The sequence below is a fragment of the Strongylocentrotus purpuratus genome, unplaced genomic scaffold (assembly GCF_000002235.5).
Source record: "Strongylocentrotus purpuratus isolate Spur 01 unplaced genomic scaffold, Spur_5.0 spur5_scaffold_4, whole genome shotgun sequence".
NCBI lineage: Eukaryota > Metazoa > Echinodermata > Echinoidea > Camarodonta > Strongylocentrotidae > Strongylocentrotus > Strongylocentrotus purpuratus.
The window spans coordinates 3,744,239-3,770,645 of NW_022145610.1; the positions used below are offsets into that span (position 1 = coordinate 3,744,239).

The window sequence follows — 26,407 nt, forward strand, 5'->3', positions numbered from 1 at the left end:
TGTAATACTACTTGAGCTCTGCAAAGAAGAGGCTCAGTGGTAGAGCAGTGGTCTCAAACATGAGATTATCCGGCATCAAAACTCAGGCAGTGTTCGCTAGTGTCCTTTGCTAAAGCATTAATCCTCATTACCAAGTCAGAGAGGATTTAAAGATGTCAGTCCCCTAATTGCTTCCTTACAAGCATACACATGCTTTCTAAGCAGTTGCGTAAATAAACCCGTCAAAACCATCTCCAAGGAATCATTGTTTGTATGAGATATTAAACAGGTAGATACATGTACATGTACATCAAATAGATACAGATTTGGATAATGTAATGTCAAGCTATATACAGTCTAAGTACATATAAACCAGCAATAATATACTATACTAGATGTCTCGGAGCAAATTAGATTTACAGCATTAAAAAGAGAGAATTATCCGAAGGAAACAAATCATGCCTACACAAATTTCTGACTCGAATACAATATACAGAAAGCTAGTTGTCTACATATATGATTTTAAGTAGGAATAAATACTATACATCAAAACTCCAAGAATTTCATGATTGGAAAATGGTTCCAAATTAATTTTTAAAGAACTAGCAGCAGATTGATAATTGGATGGACATTTATATGAATATCACGTCATAACAGCACCTAAATGTACAAGAAAAACAGCTCATTGAGTTGAAAGTTGGTGATTGAGAATTGGTGTGATACAACCCCCCAATTTTCTACAAACATATAACAATTAACTGCTACCCTGTAAATACAAATAAAATATAAAACTACAATCAATGGCAAATCATCACATGTAGATCAGGGATTGATTAGGAGGATTAAACATAACTCTTCAGTGACATAATACCTTTATCAATAAATCCTTTGACGTTAAAGGCCCAGGCTTATTTAGAGTTCTGATCATTTCAAATTGATCACAAGTCATACAATCAATGGTAATTGTGTAGAGGTGTCATATTGTCTAGTGGATACGTCACGGTCACTGGGCTGTGACTCACACGGTTCGAGTCTCGCCACGGCACCAATGCCCTTCGGCTAGACACTAATTTGCATTAGCCACTCTCCACCCAAGTGATGTAACTGGGTAGGAAGAAATTCCTTGAATGCCAGAGCACCTTTAAGGTAGCTCAGCTAATGCCCAAGTAATATGAGTACAGCTCTGAACAGACGATAAGAAAATCAGAGCATTGAAAGGAAAACAAACTACGCACCATATCAGGGGTTAACAAATTATACAAAGAAAAAGAGTAGGTGGGCTACAGCGATTCGATCAGCATAAATAAAGTCTGGGATCCTACCTTAGACTCTAGTACAAATATATACATAATAATCTCTTAAACCTTTCATTACAGCTATCATAGTCTAGGAAACCCATAGAGATCTGTGCTTTAACAAAAACATTGTGGTACTTAATGGTTAATACAAAGGACTATTGAGAAATTGAAATGTGCTTTCATTTTCCTCTAGTTACCTACAGGTTCCATTCTGAAAAGTAAAATAGTATGAATGACCTGTTTAGGATTACTTAAATGAATTTTCTCTTTCATCGCAGATATTTCAACCTGTTGGAAAATCTTCCTTCATATACCTGGAAGAAAGCGTCAGAAGCCGTACCGTCCAGCATACCCATCGAACTTGCCACAAGACAAAGTTTTGAACTGTTTCTGATTTAATTAGTTGAAGTTTATCTCTAGAGCTTTCATAAATGTTACCTTGTGATACAGAGAGAGAGAAAAAACATAATCTGAAATCTAATCAATCTATAGATCATCATATTCCTCTTCATAAGAGCCTTCATCCATTTTCTGTCATCATGCCCCTTCATGAATATGCATGATCTATGGATTGACCAAAGAAAAGTATGTTTGAAGTCGACAGTATGGAGCTAAGTTGATTTGCCACGCCAAATTTAAAATGGCTGATACTACGGACATTGACTCATTGAAGAACATTTCATTTTATTCAACATGCATTCCTAATGAGTTTCAACCTGAATTTTCAGAATTAAATTACAAAGGTTAAAGACGAAGCAAAAAGAAACTGCAGGAGAGTAGTCCATATTCTGGTCAAATAATGGTACAAAAATGGGATATTTACAGTGGTATGTTGAAGGAATAAATAAACACTGGTTTGTAGATATACATGTATATATATTCTATACTCCTTAGTACAACGATTGAATCGATTCACAGGTTTCATCAAAAACACAGAATATCTTCATAATTAATTGTAACCTATCAAGAGCTCTACTGGAAATCTATGATAATACATTGAGCTACGGCTCTCTGCTACTCACGCTGGAATGATTATTTAGAATCAATTTCTTTTTCAGCAAAAAAAGGAACGAAAGCCATGGAGAAACCTTCCCAGTTTCCATCAGAGATGTTGATGAACGTGCGATGGAGCCCTCCTGAGTGTTGGGTTATCCATCGCTGGCTGCGGTGTTTGGTGGTCGTGGGACTCAGTTGCTGCCCAGTTCACGCAGATCGCTGAGGAATCCCTCCGGCGTTAGGATATGAGTTGAGCCTGGTGGACAGAGGGAAATTTGAGAGAGATGAATTGGAATGAAAATGTTTGTTTTTCTCTGACTCGCTGGCTGATCAGCATATCACACCTCCTCCCACATACACTATGAATATGACTGACAAAGAAAGCGGACAAAATATACAGTTCCTCAGGTAGACAAAGGAACATCCCTTCACTGCTATTATGTAAAAAAGGTGAATATGCATGTGACACCTGTTCTACACATTTTTACACAATAGCAGGGAAGGGATGTTCCTTTGTCTACCTGAGGAACTGTATATTTTGTCCGCTTTCTTTGTCAGTCATATTCATAGTGATAGCAGTCCACCACCCATCAAAGACCACCTACTACTTTTATCACTCCCCTCCTACCACCACCACCACCACCGTCATCATCTTTCTGTTCATTTTTATCATCATCACCACCAGCACTTCTGCAACCATCAACTCTGTGGACTCCTATCCTCCCAAATTTACCATCTTATCCTCATCAGCAGCATTATAAGCATCCTCCTCCTCCTGTTCCACCACCTCCTCCTCACCTTCATTATTGTCATAATCATCATCATCATCCCCACCATCATCTTTACAAACATCATCACCATTATCACCAACACCATCACCCCAAACCAACACCACCAACACCTCTCATCCTTCTCTTTGAAGAGCACCTACCGAAATGAATCTCAGACTTGTTGAACTGTGGGTCTTTGTTATACCACCGCTAATACCCTCACCACAAACCAACATCACTAACACCTCTCATCCTTCTCTTTGAAGAACACCTACCGCAATACACCTCCCACTTGTTGAACTGAGGGTTCTTGTATCATCAACACTAACATCAACACCACAAACCAACATCACTAACACCTTTCATCCTTCTCTTATAAGAGCACCTACCGCAATACACCTCCCACTTGTTGAACTGTGGGTCCTTGGACACCTCGTAGGCGCACCTCATCTCAGAGTAAGAGACTCCTCCGATCACAAAGATGATGAGGCGTGGCCCTGTCTTATAGTCCAGTGGGCCGCGATCCTTGTGCCAGTTGCCATAGCGAGCACTGTAGATGAAAAGATCAGGAGAGTTGGAATGAGATTGAGAATGACAAACAAAAGAACATATGACAAGAGACATTTTTGTAAAATTGAAACCTAATCAGGCATGATTTGGTAAACTGCCTTAAAAAAGAAAAGGAGAGAGAGAGAAAAGTGACAAAAAACTAAATTCCAAGAGGCACTATTTTTCGCATGTAAAAATACATAGCTGGCACAAAAATGACCATTACCGGCATGTGTACTTAGTGATCTGTTTTTCATAAAAAACAGAAATATGAAGTACACTACACTGTCTTATCACTTTCATTGAGGTATATCTCTGGGATTACAAAGCATTGTTACTAGCTGTTCCTTAGTGAGGCACCTTCATTAGAAATTTAAAGTTTACCCGTTTGTCTATCGCAGTTTTAAGAAACACTCTATTGACAATAATTCCCACCTCTTAGGTCCAGAGCTACCAGTGCTACCAGTGTTGTTCCTGCCGGACAAGAAAGGATAATCTCTGTCGCTCAGCTTGTTGGCAATGGCATCCTGGCAAAAAACAAAAATAGACAATTGAAACATTCTTTTATACAATAGGTCAAAAATAAAAAGTTATTGAAGTGTACCAATCTTTAAAAAAACTTGCTTTGTGTCATTTAGTAGTTCAATGTCGCAATATTATATTCAAAAAGATGTGCTTTAAATATTAGTTCTGTGAGGATGTTTTGCAAGTTAAAGTACACTATCAGTGACAGTTTTGTTTTTATATAGTGGTTTTTAGTCAGATTATACGATGTTGATCATAATAAAAATAACACAAGCTAAAGCCTGGGTAATGATTGTGGAGTGCCAAGAGTGTAAGTCTGATATACATTAGTGCTATACAAGAACCCACTATTACTATCATTATCATTATTATCATTATCATTATCATCATCTTCATCATCATTATCTTCATCATTATTTTGATCATTATCATCATCACCATTATTATTATCAAAAATTTTCATTATTATCCTCATCATCATTATTATCATTATCATTCTCATCATCATTATTGATTGATTTGATTGATTTATTTATTTCTGTTTGATTTTCTTTTTCTTTTGCATTTTTACAAATATATAACAAACAAATATTGCAAATTTACACATGACAAAAGAATATATGTGGAATAAGGTAAGGCTGGGTGTAACTAATCGAGAACATCAAACAGGAGGGTTGACAAAATAAGCAAAGCTTGATAGTATGACTACCCTCAAAGGATACATAATAATACAAATATGGAGGAACAAAATATTGGTAAAAAGGGGGAAAAGACAGAAAAAAGAAGAGAAAAGAAAGAGGGGATGCACATCAATATTCACAGACTTATGTGGTAGTTGGATTTCAAATTGATATATAAAGATTTTAAATAAGAAAAGAAATGCAAATTTGAATACTGAGTGGCCAACTTGGGATACAATAGAATGAGAAGACTCTCAAGGTTCGGACAGTAAGCTGGTTTTAAACCTGGGCCTGCGAGTCAGAGCCTTGAAATGTTTGTATAGAAGACAGTGTTTATTCAGTATCCCAAGTAGGCCACTCTTTATTCATACGTGTATTTATACCAGGTCATGGAAGGTTATAATCAACGTTTCAATAAATGGAAGCAAAAAAAAGTAAACAGTACAGAAAATTATCGAGTTTTGTAACGATGGGTAAACGAGGAGAATTTATTTTGTTGATGGATTTAAAGATAATGATAATAATCATCAATATTACCAGTATCATCATCATGCTTATCATTATTATCATAATTATTATCATCATTATCATTACTATTATAATCATTATCATTATTATTATTATCATAATCATTATTATTATTACTATAATTATTATTATTATCATTATAAGTATTGCTATTATTATCATCATTATTATTGTTATCAATATTATTCCAATCTTACCTCCATGACATCTTTGATAACTGGAGTCCATCGAGACATCCTGTATGTCTGCTCTGTAATACGCTCCTTACGCGGCGTAGGTTTAGTCTTACGGCTTCTCTGCTGCTCAGAGGAAACATTAGGGAAAGAAAAATATGGAAAAAACATCTTTTTATCTAAAATGGCTGAGCTTTGATAATTTCAGGGCTAAGGGTGGTTATGGAGGTAGAAAGGCTTACATACACAAAGGCTATCAACTTTTCAAAGAACTGAGATCCCGCTATGAAAAGTAAAAAGTTTAAGGGATAGTTCCGAGATGGGATCTGAAGTCTAGATAACAACACTACCGGAACGATTCCAGGTAGAGAGGAGAGTATGCACTGGTGATGCAGAACCAGTCATAGAGGTGTGGTCTGGTGGATAAGCCACCGAACTGTGAACCCCAGAGTATGGGATACAAATCCCTGCCATAGCACTAGCACCCTTTGGCAAGTCATGAATCTACATTTGCCACACTCAACAGAGGTGAAAGAAATGGGTACGTAGCAGGAAATAGCTCCTTAAAATGCTTGGGTGCCATAAAAGCAGCCATACTAAAGCCGGCATAATAATAATAATGAAGCGCCAGTAGCGTCACGTTTGACAGACATGAGCATCAACATAGGGTTATATCACACTGCAAAACACTGCCACTAGTTATTACCTTACAATTGGAAAGGAACAGTATCATAAACATTTTGTATTGGAGTGCTAAGTTTTCCCAAGCTTGCTTTTGAATAAAAAAAGGACATCTTCAAAAATACATTAGGCCATAGATAAGTAGGTAATATTTCACACCGTACCATTTCGGGGGTGGGTTGTCACTTTCCACAAGGCCTGTTGGTCATAAAACTGGATGCTAATCCTGGTGATTGACAACACCTGTTATTGGGTAAATACCTGAATGGTGTTGAATCCCCATGAGAGCCCACTCCGATGCATCTTTAAGAAAACTCTGAACTGCTATGTATTAAATTGCCAATGTCTATTTTTTTTTCTCTTCATATATGCCCATGTTAACTTACATTGTGGATGATCTGGACACCAAGCTGGGCCATGTTATTGACGATGGGTCTGTCTGTGTCGGGTATGGCAGCGTGTTGAATCAGCTTGTTCAGATTCTCCTCAGTGATGCCCACTTTACCATCTGAGCGAGTGGCAGTAAAACAAACAAATAACAACATCATAATAATCATAATCAAAGTGATAATAACAACAACAGACAAAAAAAACCCACCAAAAACAACAATGATAATATAGTCAAACCTGTCTATACGACTGCCCAAGGGAAACACAAAAAGTGGTCTTTGTAGACAGGTTCTTTCAGTACGTTTTAATGAGAAATCTTTTTCAAGGGAAACACAAAATGTGGTCTTTGTAGACAGCTGGTCACTAAGGCAGGTTTGACTGTGACAATATTGGACTCATTGCCACTCCAGTCAATCCACTGTTATTACCCCCGGCCTTAGCATGCCTACCATTGTGGCTCTAATGCATTTAAAGGAATTTCTTGCCGGGGACTTTAGTGCTGAGACAGGGATTCGACACAACACACATTAGTGGAACAGTGTAAAAAAAAAACTTTATTGTTCGCGGGAGTTTTTTTAGGATTTTCCCCAACGACCTATAGAAAAATATTTATGGAACTTCGGCAGACTCACAGTGCCGACGATCTCTGATCTTAGGGGAGGAAGGATACAAGAGAGAGAGAGATATTAAAGATTTTTTTTTTTTAACCAGAGCTCTTTTGGAGCTTTCGAGAGTAAAATCGCTCATCTCTCCCCGTGTATTTTTCCCCGCTACAATAATAGGAGGAGAGGAGTGGAAAGAGATGGAATTTGGCAAGTCCAAGATATTTGGTCAATAGGTGTCCCATACATTTGAGGATTTCTGAACATATAACAGATTGACATTTCTAATAAATGTGTCATTTTACTCCACAATTGTTCTGGGACCTGTTTCACAAAGCTTTTTTTCAATGGCAAATGACAAAACTCAGTGACAAATCTGCTGATAACCAATCCGAAGCAAGGATTTCACGAGCTTGTAACAAAAACTGTCACTGATGACAAGTTTGGTGAAATGGTACCCTGATCTAAACATTACTAGGGCTATTGACTAAATGTGATGCTAATATGTATACTAAACTATTTGATGAGGTAATGAATGAGACAAAACAGTTTGGGATTGCACCATTAATGACATGAATGTTGTGATGTTCACCTGAAATTCTTGAATTTAGTAGACAAATTACTGAAGTCCTTTCCCACTATAGGCTCATTCATGTAATGTATGAAGAGGTAGACCTCAGTGGGTTTTTCATAATGATTTAATACACAAGTGAGATACGCTTCATCTTAAACACAATGCATGCTGTAAAAATAAATACAGTGGTTTAAAACCACACATCTGAACAAGGCTCAAGACATTGTTATGTAATCAATGACTACTATCTTTACCACACACAAACTGCTTGACATGAAAAATGATTTTATCATCCTGTCCTTGTGGATGGTTACAATAAGAAAGCTTTACTATTGTTTGAACAAGTTGCAGATATATTCCCATCCCTTTCCCTTGTCTTTTGTAGTTAATTGTGAGTATTAGAATACTCTACCTCAATAGATTAAGAATAGCAGTTCTGCTGAAGTGTTAAAAAACAATCTTAAGAAATATCTCTTTAATTTAGGTTATAATTGATTACCATTACCTTTCATGTCTGTACCTTTCCTATTACACTTTGTATAAATGTATCATGTATTTCATCTTTTGCACAAGCTGCGCCTTGAGCATTTGACTGTCAAGTGGAATCGGCGCCTTATAAATCTTATGTATTATTATTATTATTATTATTGGTTCATGTATCCCTGTAATCTTTCCCTGTTTTAGCGTGTATTTGTATTTTATAAACCTAACTTTAGTTAATTATGTCATTTGTAGTTTAAGGAGCCTATCCACAACAAGCTCTGCTTTTCCATAGGCTCTGTCACTATATCTCTTAAGTTGAACTCAAGGATAATATTCTGAATAGTGTGTACCGGGATTGTATGTACATGTATATTATAATAATTTTTCAATATGTTGTTACACTCTTTGTAAAATGAGATATTGTGGAAACCAATACAACTATCTAACTATCTAACTAATGTGGACAGTACGATGATTCTCACCAGACTGCATACACACCAATGAAAGACGGATGAGATGAAGTGCGAATGAAACACATACCATTCTTACTAATAATGTAGAGAAGGATCACACGAAGCTTATCATAAGCAGAGATCTTGGTGTCGAGCAGGATGGGGACGATGTTGCGCATGTGATCCTTGACCTTCTCTCCCTCGTAGTCCATGCCCATAGCCAGGTCCTGTTCCACACGGACCAGCTTGTCAACGTTGTTCTTGTATTGGTTCATGCACTCCTCGGCAAGCTTCAGCTGGGTGGTGTACTGAAAACACAAACAGAAAACAAAAATACATTGTTTCACATACATACAATGTACATCAGCATTCTACACATTTCTAGGATCATAACAACTATTGTTGACCTTAAAGGCATCGTTTAACAATGTTAAACCTGAAATGCACGGCCCTACATGTACGTCTTATTAGTGTCTGTGATATGGTTTAATATTGAAGCCCTAAAAAGCATTGCGCTTAAAAATGATTATGAAATGCCTCAAAAAAGTCAAAAGCTTTGAGTGACCGGTTTTACCATACTCATATTCCCCAAAAGACTGTAATGTTATAAAAACTGTTAGGAAAACGCAAAATTAGATTTCGATTTCCAATCATAAATATCTTGATAATCAGACAGGCAATCAGCTTGTAAAACTCATAGGATTCCTGACTCTTTCAGAATCTGAGGCAATGTTACCGAGTCACTTTAATGCAAAAAAGATTTTCTAAGACACTGCCTCAAATCTGTATAACGAATGTAATCACTTGTACACAGCTCAGGTATTATATTAGACATGCAACAAAAATGGATGCAGTATGTGCAGAAATTGTTGCCCCTTCTATTCATGTATCCGGCAATTTTTGTAGTGCTCTGAATCAAATGTGTTTTTCGATCAGCCACAAAATGTGGAAATATTGTCGTAAAAGGGTTAAATGAAGCAATTGGCATTGTAATGCATTCTTGATGCAGAAAATACACACACCTTTCTTAACTCCTTCTGATACTGTGGCATCTTCTTGATCATCAGAGTCAGATCACGGACACTCGTCTGGAGAAGATAAAAAAGATCACCAATATCAATATTAAGTAAAGACCATGATGTAAGGGGAGGAAGACTACATGGACATGTACACATATATGTCATGATGAACAGCATTTTGAAGGATTGTTCCTTTCACAAAAATCAACCTAGTAACAAATACAAATATATGTTTATTGTAGCTATTTAAGACTGGAAGAAATATTACTGGAAGAATTATTCACCACAAACTCCTTTTTTGGGGGGCAGGTAGACAAAATCTTACCACAGTAACACATCATTAAAAAAAAAGAAGAAAGTTGTATGATGTTTCCACAGGATGACATCAATGTACATTTTGTATGTTGCAAGAATGTGATGAAGCATTAACAGTATTTCAACTTTTATGAAGACCTTAATGTACCTGAAAACACTTCCAAATAATTCAGATTTTCAGGAAAGCACACATTACTTGTCCATGCAAGAATGGAGGAGAGAGGGGGAGGAGAGAGGGGGAGGGAGAGAGGGAGGGGGGGGGGGGGGGGGGGAGAGGCGGGAGGGAGGTGGTAATCTTCAAATAAAAATTTACCTTATCACCTCCAGATCCCATCTTCTTGCCTTGAGCAAAGTCCTTGAATTGCTGAGTAACCGTCCTGTGGATGTGGGAAGTTTGCAAAGAAAGTTAAATATCTATAGTTCACAGTTTAGTGCTGTTCTAGCAATATTTAGGCCTATGGATATAAATATTGTTCTGGCTGAAATGTAATACTTATTTGATATCAAATTCAACAAAACTGATGTTAAATCGGCAAGAAAAGTGACAAGAAAATTTCAGTCTACTTTATATTACCATCATAAGGGCCTTTCCCCTAAAGTATTTAGGAAGTATGTTAATCCATTGCATTATCAAGGTAAATTGCAGAATGTTAAATTAAAATCCCAAATTTATGATTTTCTGATTTAAATCAATCCAATAACCAGTTCACGATAATATTCAAATTGTAAGCTGACCTCTTTTACAATCACAACCCTTAAAAAGAAAGAAAAAGATCTTGGTGTTCAACATAGCATACTATTAAAGTATGCATAATTTTGAAGGAAACTAGATGGAACTTCAACTGCGCGCAGTCGAAACTGATGCCTCCACCATAGAGCAATTTCACAAACCAAAACAGAAGCAATCTTTCAAGTTCAAGTTTAATTGTAATCCATTAACAGGTTCTCAGAATATCATGATTACAAGCTATTTTTCATATATATGCATGACCCTTTTATGATCTTTGACCTCATGACCCTAAAATCTAATCAGTTCATTGGCTCTGCAAGATACATACATGTACATGTCTTGAGTTTGATGGTAGTCCATCCATCGGTTCTAATGATGTGATCACCAGCTATTTTTGCATACATAATGAGCACTGTGACCTTTGACCTTGTGACCCCAAAATCTAATCAATTCATCGGCTCTGCAAGATGCATACATGACCTAAGTTTGGCAGAAATCCATCAATCGATTCTTGAGATAATGCGATCACAAGATATTTTTACATATATAATGAGCACTTTCATCGGCTCTGTAAGATACATACATGACCTAAGTTTAGCACAAATCCATCAATCGATTCTAGAGATAACACGATCACGAGAATGGGACGTACGGACAACCCGAAAACATAATGCCTCAAGCTAATTCGTAACGGAGGCATAAAAATCTCTTAACATACAAAGACAATCGTCATCACAGGGCATTTCAGGTAGAAACATCTTAAAATGTGAGAACATGTGTGAAGGGGTCTACTGCCGGAAGACACTCACGTTGACACCACAGCAATATGCTGATGACGAAGGGTCACCCACATCTCGTCTTTATCATCCATCAATACCTCACAGTCCGGAGCGCTACCACCTTGCTGCTCGTATCTAATAACAAACGAACAACATATACAGACACGTGTTAATGAGGGTATGATACATGTATTACTCAGCACATCAGTTTAAATTACAACACTCAATTGACCTCATCAAAAAAAATCGAAGAGTCATACAAGAATAAATATGTCCTTACTCCTGGTCAAGAGCACATCTTTTAAAGCCTGTCTGCACTAGTGTGGCCAGGAGGGATTAGACCTACCTGCATGGTCACTGACAGATGGTTATCTCATCAAATCAGCTCTCAATGAACATGAGAAAAAGGGGACAATGGGGGACCAACGGGTGCATTGTTTACTATATAGAGGGCGCAAGTAGTGTAGTCTCGCTTTAACCTGAGACAAGCAGACTTTGTGATGGGCGTAAAAAGTTCTGCAACTAAACTTACAAGTACAAGTCATGCTACTATTTAACTAAACTTTAAGATTTAAGATTTGGCGCTGCTACATGTATATGAACTTTCATAGGCCATACATGTATTTATATGATAGTGAACATCAGTGTGGTAGGCTTAAAAGCAGCTCTAATTTATACACCATTATAAGCATATGTTCAAAATCTCATAAGTATGATACAGATATTTCTTGTGACTATAAAAAAAAACCCACCTACATGACTAATCACTGAGATCTGCGAGTGATTTGAAAGAGTGATTAAGACATGGGTGCAAAGAAGAAATGTTCAAGTAGATAAAGTGTCTCGCTAAAAGGGACGTTTAAGTTCTGGGAAAGGTGAAAAAACAAAAATATTCTTAATATGTTGGTGTGGAAGAGTATCATAGAAAAAGTGCCTCCTGAAAAGGCTTGCTTTTAAATTCCCTAATATTCAAAATATAAATGAAAAGTAACAGTGAATGCTTGTGGACCACACTTTCATACATGTTTGTGTAGTCCCAGACACACATTTAAGTGTACAGTGCAAGTGACTTTTAGCAAGACTGGGTCAATTTCTTATCATTTTGATTTTGATGACTCCAAAATCTCACAGTATGTGCTACATGATCAACCTTTTCCCATTGCTTCCAAGACAATTTCTTTCACAATGCAATTGCATGACCAGAACTCAACGTTATCTTCAAGGACCCCTGTGTTGTCCTGGGACTTGAACCTATGACCTCTGCATGTATTTAAATCAAGTGGTTATAAACCACTGGACTACAACAGCTTCACTTACCTGTAGACATCATTCTCAATGGGCAGCAGGTCATATGCCATCGCTTGGTAGGTGAGCTCGTGAAGCAAAGGGGAGACAGGGTCAAAGCCACGGTCGATGACCAGGAGCTGAGATCGGCGCTTCTCAGGGCCCTCTCCCATGCTGGGGTCATCGGCCTTGTAAGCGTCTAGCTTGTTCTGAATCATGTGGGCAAACTCCATGTTACGGTCAAACTCGCTGCCATGGGAGGGAACAGGGACAAGGATACTTACAATTATGCAGAATATAGGTAATAATAGAGAGAGAAAGAGAGGGAGGGGAAGAGACAGAGAGAGACAGACATACAGGGGGAGAGAGAGAGGGACCAAGAGAGGGCAGAAAAAGGGAGAGATAGAGAGAGAGAGAGAGAGAGAGAGAGAGATAGAGAGAGAGAAAAACAGGTAGTAGAGATCCAAGCCCTGCGTCATAACGCTCTTACAAATATCAAATGTCACCTATCCGTTGAAAAAATTCAGTATCTGGTTCTTTCCATAAATAAATAATGAAGTTTGTGTAAAATAAAAATCAGGACAAGTTTACTTTAAAGTAAGAAAACAATAATGCAATTACATGTACTTCTTCAAGTACTGCAAATCACTGCTTCTTAAAAGACAATCGCTACTCCCGTTACATGTATATTTAGAACTAAAACACTTCTCTTTAATACTACAAGGACTTTGAGCAAGATTCTTTTCTTTGGCGCTCGACATACCTTCTGTAGCGAATGGCTGGGTATTCACCAAGCGTAGAGCAGAGTGTTGCGATCTGTTCAGCCATACGTTCAATGTACATGGGTCGAGACTGTCCCCGGCCTGGGTTGTAGAACACATTGAAGCTGTCTGGGCAATCTAGTGAGAACACCTAGGGAACAAAAGTGTAACAAAGAAAGGAAGTTATCAAGTTTTTCAAAACAATTGACCATACTTGGCTGAAGAACTCCAGATTCAATGCCCTAAAGAATTTATCACATTCACAGAAAGAGCATAAATTGCCCATAAACGGGTACCATACATAGGTTTGGTGCTTTACCATAATTATAGCATTCCAAGTTCTAAATTTTAAAAAGGAAATTTGGCAATTAAATCCTTAATTTAGCAAAGTTTGAAATCACTGTTGTTTGATCCCAATTGACAACATTCTTGTAACTTTTACAGACTTCTTTCTGTGCATGTTTATTCTTTTTAGATAAATGGGTTCATGCAAAAGACATACATGTAGGAAGTCAAATTACATAGGCAACCAGTAATCCCTTATGTCTTGTATTATAACATATTATAATTTTTAAGTGGATTTACCTCAGAATGACATGTTTAAAAGTTACCCATACATATTGCACTTCATTTATATATATCCATGAAGAGGTTCATCTGATTGGTAGTGATTCCATGAATCGAAAACAAACAACCTTTTTGATTGTGAAACTGTGAAAAATTCAATTTATGGATTTATCTATATCATATCACTCTAGACATACAACCTGTACGTGACTAATACAGGAACAAGAGCATAGTTATCATACGGACCTGTGACTCGTACGGTAGGAATGCAACGTTGATTTCCTTCAGGGTTTTGATGAACCGTTGAGCTGGGCTCTTACATAATCTCCCAAACAATGCGTCCTCACAAGCTGTAGAAAAGAGAATCGCAAAACCAGGAAAATTGTTTTAAAAGCCTGTATAATAATAATAATAATAATAATAATAATAATCATTTAGTCCACTCCAAATTTTATTAAACCAAAATGAAAATTCTTTTTGCCCAATTGATTGTGAGCCCGGAAGCCACTGAGCAGCGCCAGATCGGCGTTGCTCTATCCCTTATTGTTGGACGCCAAACAAGGTAGCAGCAACTCCCATCTTTTAACGTCTTTTGGTATGACGCAGCCGGGGATCGAACCCACGACCTCCCGGTTGTGAGGCGGACGCTCTACTGACTGAACCAACACTCCATTTTGTTTTGTTTTTATTTATTTTTATAAAATAATAATCATTTACATTCACGTTTACATATATCTTTGAATTAATAATCTCCCCATAATTTTACATGCCGCAGAATCACGTTTACTTGATTTCAAGTTTTTGTGATGTACATATACCCGGTATGTACAATATGGTAAAGGAAACTAACAGAGGAATTCCTAGATTCCTATAATATGCACTACCGGTATACACATATTTTGTTGTATTTTTTAAATATTAATTAAACAACACAGTAACTGTACTAGGATGGGAAAAGAGGAGCCATTAAACAAACATGTGCACTGTATGTAACATTTGAATTCTCTGTAGTTTCATAGAAAGCTTAATGACAGGGCAGACAGAGTACATGCATATACACCTGATTCATGAAATATCAAAATTACACTTGGCATTTCCCTGTTTAAATCAGCATAACAATGTAAAATAAGATTTTTTTAAAAATCCCTGTACGAATTCCCTATGGAACAGGACAGAATAGTTGGTCACTTCTTTTACTTCTAGCTCAGATACCAAGGTCCAATGGGATTTCTGTACAGGGTAAAAATACAAATTAATGAAATGTTAGTTACATGTACCAAACATTGGCAGCACTAACAGTACCTTTGTTGAGGCAAGTTAAAAATCACTAATATTTGTGTGGTGAAACATGCACAAATATTAAAAAATTCCCAGAATTTTGAAAAGTTTGGATATAACAAAAATTGTAAACTTACTCTCTGTGAAGAAGATATGAGCGACCTTGTACTGAAGAGAGTTAATGTCCTTGAAGTCTGCAATCAGCTGCAAGATATTCTAAGAGAAAAATGACATAATACAGGTTAATCATAATAGTTAGTACATGTAGAATGTCTCTATAACTGTCAAGTCACCATGGATTTTCACCCTGGGCTGCGACATTGCTTGATGTACATATTATACTATTATACATGCACACTATGTGTATGTGACAAAAATCGACTATGACAATCCACTTGTTGGTTTCATTGGTTGAACAAGGCTGGTAAAGGGTTTTAACTTCGAGTACTATTGCATTTTTAGAGAATCGGACCTTAATCATTGTATTCTGCAAAGTTTAAAATAAGGAACATCGTCCATATAGATACATATAATATGTGCAATTTTTTCGCAGAAGCAAGTACATGTACATACATGTATATAAAATGATCTAAGAGGTGCTCTCAGATTGTAGTTGCAATGCACAGTGACACCATTGTTTTCTGATGCACAAAATTTTCTTGACCACGGCTTGTCAAAAAGTTAAAATTTAAATAGAAGTGTAGAGCAATATTGTAAGAAGGATATTCAAATGAAGGTCACATAACTCAATTCAAATATACAATGAATATGCAAACTTACATGTAAGTCTGATAAACGTTTCTTATATTTTGATTTTGAGTTATTAATAATGAAAAGTGCCAAATGTCTCTGTTTTATACGTAGCCTGTACGCCCACAAAGAACGTAACCAGGGTAATATCCAGTGATCCCAAATTAGTCTAGTTTTGACTGCTTTATCTGCTGTAGGCTTGTGTAATAAAGTATATAAAAACTTACTTTTTCATTGGGTTGAATGATGTAGACACCTTCTAATCCCTTCAGAGGCTCTCTCTTCTTATTGATATCTTCCACAACTAAAAAAACAATAACCAGATATATATACAGTCAAACAAGCTCTACATGTACATGTTCAGTATATGTTGATGTTTATTGATATCTTCTACATGTTTATCTATTCAATTCAATTCAATTCAAAAAGAGTTATTCATCAAATGATTAGCAGCTAAAGGCTGAATTGCACATTTGTTACATTTAAAGAAATTATTGAAAATAGATACATACAAACAAAATTGCAAAGTGCACGTTACAAACCAATAGTAAATGTTAAAAGTTTAAAAAGTGATGAGTGGCAGTGGGCATTCTCGTGGTGATGGGCATCTATAAAATAATAATCTGATAATAACAGTCTAACCCGCTCTACATGTTTATAAAAAGAACATATGTTTATATAGACTACCAGTAGTTTGATAACTCTTTCTTTGTGTAGTGATTATCATCGAAGCAATTACTTATAAAGGAACTTGTACATAAAGACCACCAGCCTATATAAAGAATCAGGAGATGCAAAGACAAGTATATTTCTACTCAAAAGGATCAAATGATAAAGCAATCTGCAAAATACATGTACATTTAATGTACATATACATGAACAATCCAATTCAAATGGTATAGAAAGTTAAATTGATGAAGACTCTACTAGTGCCAGGCTTAACAATAATCATGTCCAGAGCAAATGGGTTCTTTAATTTCAACTCTGGACCACAAAACTTAGAAACAGCAAGCCGATCCATAAGGACCCTACAAATATCTTCAATCTGGACACCATTCCCACATGAAAAAAAAAGTAATTGTGAAGCTTAAACTAATGCTTTAAAATACACTGCATATATACATTTGTATACATAAGTCTTTGAGGAAAAAAAAGAAGAAAGACAGGACTTACTTGTAATGCCCTCATCGGCTAGATCATGCATACGAACACATGCTGATATCATCCGCATGCTCAGCTGATCCAAGACCAATACCTGAAAAGCAATTTAATTTTAAGAAAAAAAATGTACATTCACATCAAATACTGTATGTATTTGTATTTGTATTATTTTAAATCTAAGCAGTTAACTATAATTAAGCAATACAAAAGGGAAGATACAGAATATCGATATCCAAAGAATTAAGTAGTGACAGTCCTATGCTGAGTGTGAGCCACTGACAAGTACTGTAGCTTTTTCAAACCTTTAAAAAAAAATGATCTGGTAAAAAAAATACAATAAAGTCTTAAAGATAAGAAAAAAGCTGCAAAATGACAATCTTAAAGTGCTCCTGTGAACAGAAAAGTCTTTTGTCCACTGAAGTAAATCTAGATTCTAGAGTACAAAAATCTTGAATACAAAAATCTTGGAATACCATGCCATTGTTTAGCACATGTACATGAATGCTAATGTCATAGTCACTGAAAAAAAAAAAAAAGTGAACAAGGTTCACTGCAAAATCAATGCAGCAACAGGCTGGAGCAGGGTTAATTCAGTGTTTGGCACTAGTATGGTCACCATGCCATTGTTTAGCACAAAATTGTTTGCAACCTTGACAACTTGGCCAGTATGAAGCCACACTTCAGTTCTCTATTGAAGAGCCAAAATGACTGATAAATTATCCAACACAAATAAAATTATCAGCGACTATGACATTAGCATTCATTTCCCAATACAATTTAAAGCAGTAGCAACAACTTTAGTATGAACATGTACAATGTACATGTACCTACATGTATTGACATTAAAACTGCTGATACACAAATCTCCTTTCATGTAATTTTCAATCTTTCTACCAGTATGTACTGGTCAATTAAATACAGCATATAAATAACACTTGTATGACATACCATACTTGATAGTAACAGTATACATGAGCAAAAGTCATTTACTTACATTTTGGCACTTCCGCTTTCTGAGCGGTATAATGACATCATTCATAATACCTTGAAAGGGAAGAAAAAGAAAGAAGTGATTATAATTCAACATCAAGGACATTCAATGCCATTGATCAATCAACTTTGAAATATGAAGCAATGTTAACACAAATAACAGATATCTGCTTTCCACACGTTCCCTGGATTAATGTGTTGGAAGTTGCAGCTACATGTACATGTACATCGCAAATACATGTAAATTAAATGTGCACACTTTACAGTTATAACTGAAGGAATGAGACATCTAGTAAACTCTACAGAGTCTACATACATGTACACGTAGATAGATCTGCACTTTGCACTTGTAAGAGAAAACTTAACCTTCCTCCTCAAATCAGGGCAAAAATTTGAAATGGCTTAATTTATCAGTTTTTCTTCTCTTAAGGGAAATCCAAAATTAATAGCGAAGAAAAATCAGAGAAGAAAACCGATGAAAGCCTGTTTAAATGAAATCAGATCAAGAAAAAAATGAGAAAGTAATCCAATTTTTAAAATTGTCACCACTACCCAGTACCCATATTGACACTTCACATTGAATCGGCATGTCTTTGTGATATAGATCTAGTGGTTGAAAAGACTTTCCCATTTGTTCCAACACAAACAAAAATTCAAATTTTTCAAAAAAAGTAGGATTCAGGATTGTCTTTCTCTTTCTAGAGGACCTGTAATAATATATTCTCCATAAAGAGTCCAAATGTTTGGAGTACATGTAGCTCCCCTGCCTCCCCAAGGGTGAGGGCAAATCATTGTGTGCTTTAAGAATACAACCAAAATAAAGATGGAAAATAAACAAGCACAGACATTTTGCTCTTCTTTTTCTTTCAATCTATCTGGTTCTTGTCAGTTCTCCTTTTTACTTCTTCATTTTTTTTAGAGTTCTCAAAAAATCATGTCAGTTATTGAGCCAAACCACAAAGTGACACTATAGTTTGGAATGGGACAAAAGGTGTAATCATTTGGATATTCCTCACTGTTGGAGACAGAAAGACAAAACAAAAGCAAAACACATGAAATACAAATTACAATACTAAATAATGCTGGGGTGCTTTTAAAAATTGTTTTCTATTATTCATCCCGCAACATGTTCCTGATTGTGAATTGCAACGTGGAATTGCAATGGAACAACATTGCGATGACTGAACACTACGGTAATAACAGAATGTGGCAGCGGTGGCAGATGGCTAAGCTGCAAATTATTGATTAAAAATATGCACTCACATTAGCCCTAATCTAACCAGTATTTAAATGGCAAGGACAAAAATGCACTCACACATCATTCATAGACTATCTTGAGTTATTTTCCTTTTCTCCGTGTCACATACAGAAGTCAGCCATTTTTGCGAGCAGACTTAAATTTAAAATCTTTCCTAATTCATCATTTTTTGTTAATTTGTATAGTGTCACAATGGGAGAGGTTCCTAGAAAAAATAATTAGGGCCTAGATCTAGGCTAGTAATGACCAATAAATGTAATCATCTTCATCAAATTAGATTCTCAAGAAGACAACAAATTGAAATTGATAAATAATTACTAAGTATTTCACACCTAACTTACTCCTTTAAAAATCCAGCGTATTTGCTTGGAAAGCATTTTACCTGAGCACGGGATTAAGCCAAAGCCAAACATCATTCAATGATTCAATGCCTTCATCATCCACATTTATTTTCTCAGCTCAGCTCAGCCTCGACCCACCCACACACACACACATTTGCATTCGATTCAGGTGAACAGTGGTCGTTATCATAATCGTTTGGCAGTTTTCCCTCCATCACATAAACAAATACCAGGAGGTACCTAACGACAATAGACTTTAAAAACATACGCGACTTTAATTTTTTTAAAGGAATGTTAAAATATGACATAAATTTGATTTTACTTACGCTTGTTAACCAACGCCTTTAACGCCATTTTGCTTGCTCAATGTTTACCAATATGTACGCACGTACGGGTCGGCTGATATAGATTCCACACACGTAGCATAGCATTCCGCGCGGAGTCGCGCTGCAAAATCCTCTGCTTAATGGGCAAGAGCATGATTTATTAATGAGTTAATTGCGCGCGTACGTACGTGTACGTTATCGCTGGAGAATATTAAATGGGAAATGAACAGTAATTCGGGATACACATAGATTTTTATGTCAACACTGAGGCTAATTTATTTATTTCCTGTCTTTTATCTTATCGAAAGACAAAATGAAATCATTTATTTTGTTAGTGAACAGAAAGTGTTTGAAACATTATAATGCATTCCAATCGACTAGTGAGGACAAGACGAAGCACTAAAAAATGTAGTCATGATTAGTGGGCGTGGTCGGATGATTGCGGCGACACTTTTCTCGTGGATGCATTGATGGAGGATGCACTACAGAAAATGAGAATATTAGGCTTAACGCATGTAATAAAACAAAATCTGTCTATTTCATTTTCTCATACTTGAATGATTACGTCTAACCCAGCAAATATGTATACGTAGACGGCTTCGATACTAGTAATGTGTAAATGAAAAACCCACCCAGGGTACCTGATAGGCCGATATACCAGAGCGCTATTTGGCTGCCAGCTATGATACGTGTATTGATGTTGGAGCGCCAGGAGCGTCACGATAATTTATGTGCGATATTTTAAGCCACAATTTATTTTATTATCAATTTATAACCCCATCTCTCGAAATGCTACCGATTTACATGCATTCAAGACATTTTCCCCAACAAGTAACCATTCGACACGTGGGTGGAGAGTGGCAAATGCAGATAAATGCCCCGGCAAAGGACACTAATTCCGCGACGTGATCGACTCGAGCCGACGATCTTCATATATCTCAATTCAGGGGTTTGGAAAATACCTGTCGAGGGCAGTCTCTCCACTTCAGTAATACTAAAATATATCAATAGAACAGTATTATATGTCTCCCTCTTCAGTTTGCTGTGATCCCTTATTCATGTTTCCATGTATTATGATGTCATCGAGTGGAATAATGAGACTGGCTTCACAAATTTCGTGTCAGTGCAGCTTTAAAGGTGCTAGGTTAATGCAGAGGACGTGTGAAGAAAGGGAGGATGATTAGAAGAGGAGGAGGAGGATAAATTAGAAAAAGAGAGATTCTAAGATGGAGAGAGTGATAATGAGCAAGTGTGGGTAAGGGAGAGAGATATAAGAAGACTAAAGAAGATCAACTTGAGAAAGAAGGGAAGAGAGAGACAAGAGACAAAAGACAAGAGAGAGGGAGAAAGAGAAGGCAAATGCGACATTGCTCTCCTTTCCAAAGAATAACAAACAAAATAATTGAATAACACAAACATACAGAACTGAAAACGAGAAATAAGCCAAATAAAAGAATAATGGACGAGATCAAATTTTGTCCACTTCATGAATCAGAAAAATGTTCAAACAAAATGCAAGATTAATTTTTACCCATGCATGCAGCACGCCGGAAAGAGCTTAACAATTAGGATTATCTCATCGATGACAACCTTGGCTTTCATGCATGTGTGACTGGACTTCAATCAATATTGTGTGGGTGTTAGCAGCAGGAATTTGGGGTAGGGTAGGCCAACAGAAAGATTCAGTTTCATTTAAGTTTATTCGATATTTTCCCATCACTTGAGGACAATTATTATCATGTGTGATAGAAGAACGTGGTAATTATGATATAGCATACAAATATGTGAAGAAACATTACTTAATATTCCTTTCTTTTTTAATATGACTACAATACAGTATAGTTATAAGAAGAAGAAAACTCCTGGTGGGGGGTTCAAGTGGGCCGCCTTAGGGGTATTCCCCCTATTCGGGGTCCAGCCCACGGACGCTCTCTAGCTTAGGCAATTCAGAACCTTCAAGATAGAATTCTAATCCATATCTTCTGGGGAGGGAGGGGGTTCCAGGGGAAGGAGCCCCCGGTCGCTCTTGAGAACCTTCAAGATGGCCATCACGACTGATAGAAATGATAATCATCTCCTTGAAATTCACACAGCCCCTAAAGTATTTCGAAGCTCACTGCTATCGTGAAAGCGCAATTTTTCCCTGGCGAAGCCCAGGGGTCCAAGGGTAGCAGGGGCAGAGCCCCTGGGGGAGGGGGTTAAGGGGCGGAACCCCTGGACGCTCTCTGGCTTTAGCAATGCAGAGCTTTCAAGACGTCTCGAGCAATATAATCTGTAATCTATATCGCTTGAAATGTGCACCCCCTGTATCGGTCTTATTTGGTTGGAAAACAATTTTTGTATCTCTTTATCCCTCACCCTCTTCCAAGGACAGTTTAATTTAAACATATATAGGGTTTTGAACGACTTCTATCTTTACAAATAGGGTCCAGTGACCCGCCGCAAGGCCCCTGGAGGGACGCAGAAGCAGAGTTTGTATGCCATGGGTAAAGGGGCTGAGCCCCCGGACGCTCCTGAGTTTTAGCAATTCAGAACCTTAAGATAGCAGTCTTGAAAGGTAGAAATACTGTAATCTGCGCTGCCCCTTTTGAGCTATTTCGTTGAAAATAAAACATTCTCTCTCGCACACAGTCCTAGAGACAATTTTAAAGAACAAAGGGTTGTCCTGAGAAACCATTTCTATCTTTACGGATGGGGTACAGGGGCCCAGCGTATGGCCTTGTAGGGGCTGCAAAACGATTACCGTCTCTTGCGATACTTGTCGTATTTTCTCCTTGAAATTCAAATAGCCCTAATTATTGTATAAAGGTGGCGATTTTTTCTTCAAGTATCTCTCTCTCTCTCTCTCTCTCTCTCTCTCTCCTCTCTCTCTCTCTCTCTCTCTCTCTCTCTCTCTCGCTCTCTCTCTCTCTCTCTTTCTCTCTCTCTCTCCCTCTCCTTTTCCTCTTTTCATCTCTTTTCTGTTTCTTTTCCTTCTCTTTCTTCCCTCTCTCTCTTTTCTTTCATTTTTACAGAATGCTGCTGCTCATATATATTGTTATCGTCATCATTATTATTATTACTATCAGATGCGTACGCAGGGGGGGGGGGGATATTGGGGGCCGAACCCCCCCCCCTCAAATAAGAGGGGGTATATGAAATAATCGGTGAAATTTTGAACCTCGACCGCCCCCGTCTCCCATTATCCGGATTCATGGTGAAATGTATCGTTTTAACAAAAGCGACCTGAACAGCACCACTCTTCTGGAACTGAATATATTTGCTCAAATGAAGCGTTCAACCGTTTCATGATAAAAGGCATGATTATCGTAAAGCCCCTATCAAGGATTCCCAATTAAGCCCTCAACAATCCAAAACCCATCTGTAGCAGTAATATCAGTTTATTGAAGTGTGTGTAAAATTTCAGATCTAAACAAAATCTATATGAGTGGAAATTGAAGCCCTCATTTCGTAAACAACGAATGGGTTAATGGCAATTGAACATTTTGTAAAGTAAATAGCCTTTACTTTTGGTCATAGTAAACATTTTGCCACCATAATGTTACAGAAATTGGATGCTCGAACGATTAAAAGGGAGGTCTGAATTGGAGACTAGCTTTAATTTGGGCGAGGTTTTTGGGAGTGTGTAAAAGTTTGGAGGTCGAGGCCGAGGTAGTTTTGAGACAGACAGATTTTGTGAGAACTTAGAGTTAGGAGCTGGGAGGATGTTGCTCGGGAGCATCATCAATTAGCAAAAGGGCAAGAACTAGTATAAATGTGAGTTAAGTGTAACTGTTATTAGGTTGTGGCAAGTAAATATTGGATATCACCACCATGTTTCTTGTGAATAAACATCAGTTACTTAAAAATCATTGTTCGATAACTCCTTTCTCTCAGAGACTGTAATTATTTGTGTGTATGACTTGGCCCTGGCCTTGCGTGAGCATTAATTTAGGCTAGACTAAACATCTACCCCTGCAGTCTTTAAATTCCCCATTTTCTTAAAAAAGAATTCCCAAAAGTTATTACACTGGTGTCAGAAGTGGGATTTGAAAGGTGGAATTTTAGAAGATTGTTAGGTCTAGTTAGGGAATAAGTCATATTTTGATATAGTAACTCTAGTATAAAGTTGAGATAGGTCAATGGCAGTAGCCTACGTTCATTGTCATTGGCATCGTACACCACTGCACTGCAAAAGCTCTGTGTGTACACGGGGAGCAACACGTTGTAGTGGTGTGTGTGTGTGTGTGTGTGTGTGTTGTAATGTTTTAGGATCGGGGTTTCAGTGCATGTGCTGAGCAAAGGGAAAGTTGGTAGTCCCGCAGGCTAGATAAGCTAGTCTTGCTTTGCAGACCCGATAAGCTACTTTTGTTTGGGGAAGTTAAGATATAACTTAGTAGTAAATTTAGTCACTTTAAGTAACTTATTTTGATGGGATTGTTTTATTTGCCATTTAACTAATGAAATAATTTTAATCCCCTTTAGGATTATATTCTTCTTCATTGGATTTTATTGTGGAAAAGTTTAAACTATACTGAACCTGACGTGAAATTTGTATAGGGATTTTAAATACAGTAGCCTTATAGTTTCCATTTATAAAACTTCTAAATAAAGCAAGAGTAGGCTCATGAAAGTAACAGGGGTTTAGGGTGATACACAGTTGTTGAAGTGACTATCGACTCTCAACCATGCATCGCTCACGGATCTCGTCACGTACGCGTACAAGAGGGAGGGGTCGCCTTTCGAGTCCTCTAGGAGTTGGCGCCCTCCTACAAGCGTTTGAGAAGTTTGCGGAAAGTGCCGTCAGTAACCAGGCTGAAATTATAGCGCACCTTGACAGATCTTCCACAGCACAGCAGGGTATTGAAAGGCGTCTGCAGGTGCTGGAAGCCAGAGTTGGAGACCAGAGCCCAGTGACATCACCAAGTGTTCAGAGAAAGCAAGTAGAGGCCTCAATGATGGCAGAGGGAAACGGCAACTAGTCGTGTTCGAGGAGCGGAACACGGCTAGAAATGGCAAGGCTCCTGTCATTACATCCCTGGGTGGAGAAGCAGAAGGACTCTTCCTCAGAGGGGGGATGGTTGGCAGGACACTTTTGAATCAGCATACCCAATCTTCACAAGAAGGTAATTGTGTAGGTAAATGTGAGCGAGTTGATGTTGTCATTGATGTTGAATCTCAAGAGGAAAATGTTGGAGAAGCAGGAGAAGTCACAGGCGAGTTCGCTCCGCGTTTAAGGTCGCTGCCTGAAAGAAGCAGCGTAGGATTGTCTGAGGGACAACCAGAAGAAAAGCGGGAGTTGTTACTGAGACGACAAGACCTGTTCTCCAAGGGATCCATGGACTTGGGACAGACAAGCATAGTCGCACACAAGACAGAGACGGGTGATGCTGAACCTAGTTTACCCCTAGCTAAGAGGGAGGAGGCTGTCAGAGCTTTTGATGAGATGAAGTCTCAAGGAGTGATAGAGCCAGCATCAGGAGAATGGGGTTCAATGATTGTACTCGTTAAGAAAGATGGCAGTATGCGTTTTTGCGTGGAATATCGATGTTTGAATCGGGTGACAAAGAAAGATTCTTACCCGCTTCCTCGTATTGACGACATCTTAGATGCATTGACGGGCTCCCAGTGGTTTTGCGCCCTTGACCTGTATTCCGGATATTGGCATCCTCGAAGGAAGAAAGGTGTATCACCTAAACTGATGTCAGACTTGTGAGACCCTTACTCTGTTCTAAAGAAGATAAACGATGTAGTCTACAGGATCCAGTTGACGAAAAGGAGTAAACCAAGAGTGGTTCACAGAGAACGTCTTTGCAAGTACAAGGGACAGAAGGAGCCCTGGCTCCATGTAAGTGATGATAATTCTTCTTTCATTACCGAAGCAACACAAATTAGTACTGAGGAGCATTCCAAGCTCAGCAAGAGACATCAAGTGTGACAACCTGATGATGCTCTGGATGAAGAACCCTCGAGAGAAAACAGTCACGAGCATCAGCATCGTCAAAGGAAGTCTCCCAATAGATATGGTTGGGATTAGCTGGTAACTTTGACAGCTGTGTATCACGGTTATCACATTGTCTATAATTGTAGTGGATTACATTTACACATAGTTATGGATTATTATTTTAAATCAAGGATATTGTTATGGTTAAGGACTTGGTTTTCATTAAATTTTTTGTTTGTTAGGTT

At 37.6% G+C, this 26,407-nt stretch overlaps 2 protein-coding genes across 2 annotated transcripts; one reads left to right on the plus strand and one right to left on the minus strand.

The window, feature by feature from the left end:
* Window positions 1-1,750: 1,750 nt before the first annotated feature.
* Window positions 1,751-20,280, minus strand: sec1 (syntaxin binding protein 1; the record flags this gene model as incomplete). Its single annotated transcript, NM_214669.1, is given in 17 exon segments — window positions 1,751-2,529; window positions 3,433-3,593; window positions 4,028-4,119; window positions 5,523-5,624; window positions 6,566-6,687; window positions 8,769-8,988; window positions 9,703-9,768; window positions 10,328-10,391; window positions 11,554-11,658; window positions 12,841-13,056; window positions 13,571-13,719; window positions 14,382-14,485; window positions 15,551-15,629; window positions 16,391-16,467; window positions 17,337-17,418; window positions 18,319-18,368; window positions 20,240-20,280. Coding segments are annotated over 17 exon segments (1,782 nt in total). The 3' UTR covers window positions 1,751-2,464.
* A 2,000-nt stretch (window positions 20,281-22,280) lies between these two features.
* Window positions 22,281-25,934, plus strand: LOC115929269. The gene is made up of 3 exons (XM_030997958.1): window positions 22,281-22,340; window positions 22,665-22,725; window positions 25,099-25,934. Exons 1-3 carry the CDS (start codon window positions 22,281-22,283, stop codon window positions 25,932-25,934), a joined length of 957 nt encoding a protein of 318 aa, XP_030853818.1.
* Window positions 25,935-26,407: the final 473 nt, after the last annotated feature.

Bases quoted from the DNA above. Each gene is read 5' to 3' on its own strand.
- LOC115929269 (XM_030997958.1), top strand. From the start codon at position 22,281: ATGGCCATCACGACTGATAGAAATGATAATCATCTCCTTGAAATTCAC. The intron at 22,341-22,664 runs GTATTTCGAAGC...CTTTACAAATAG, and splicing joins AAATTCACACAGCCCCTAAA to GGTCCAGTGACCCGCCGCAA. The intron at 22,726-25,098 runs GTAAAGGGGCTG...AGGCGTCTGCAG, and splicing joins GCAGAGTTTGTATGCCATGG to GTGCTGGAAGCCAGAGTTGG.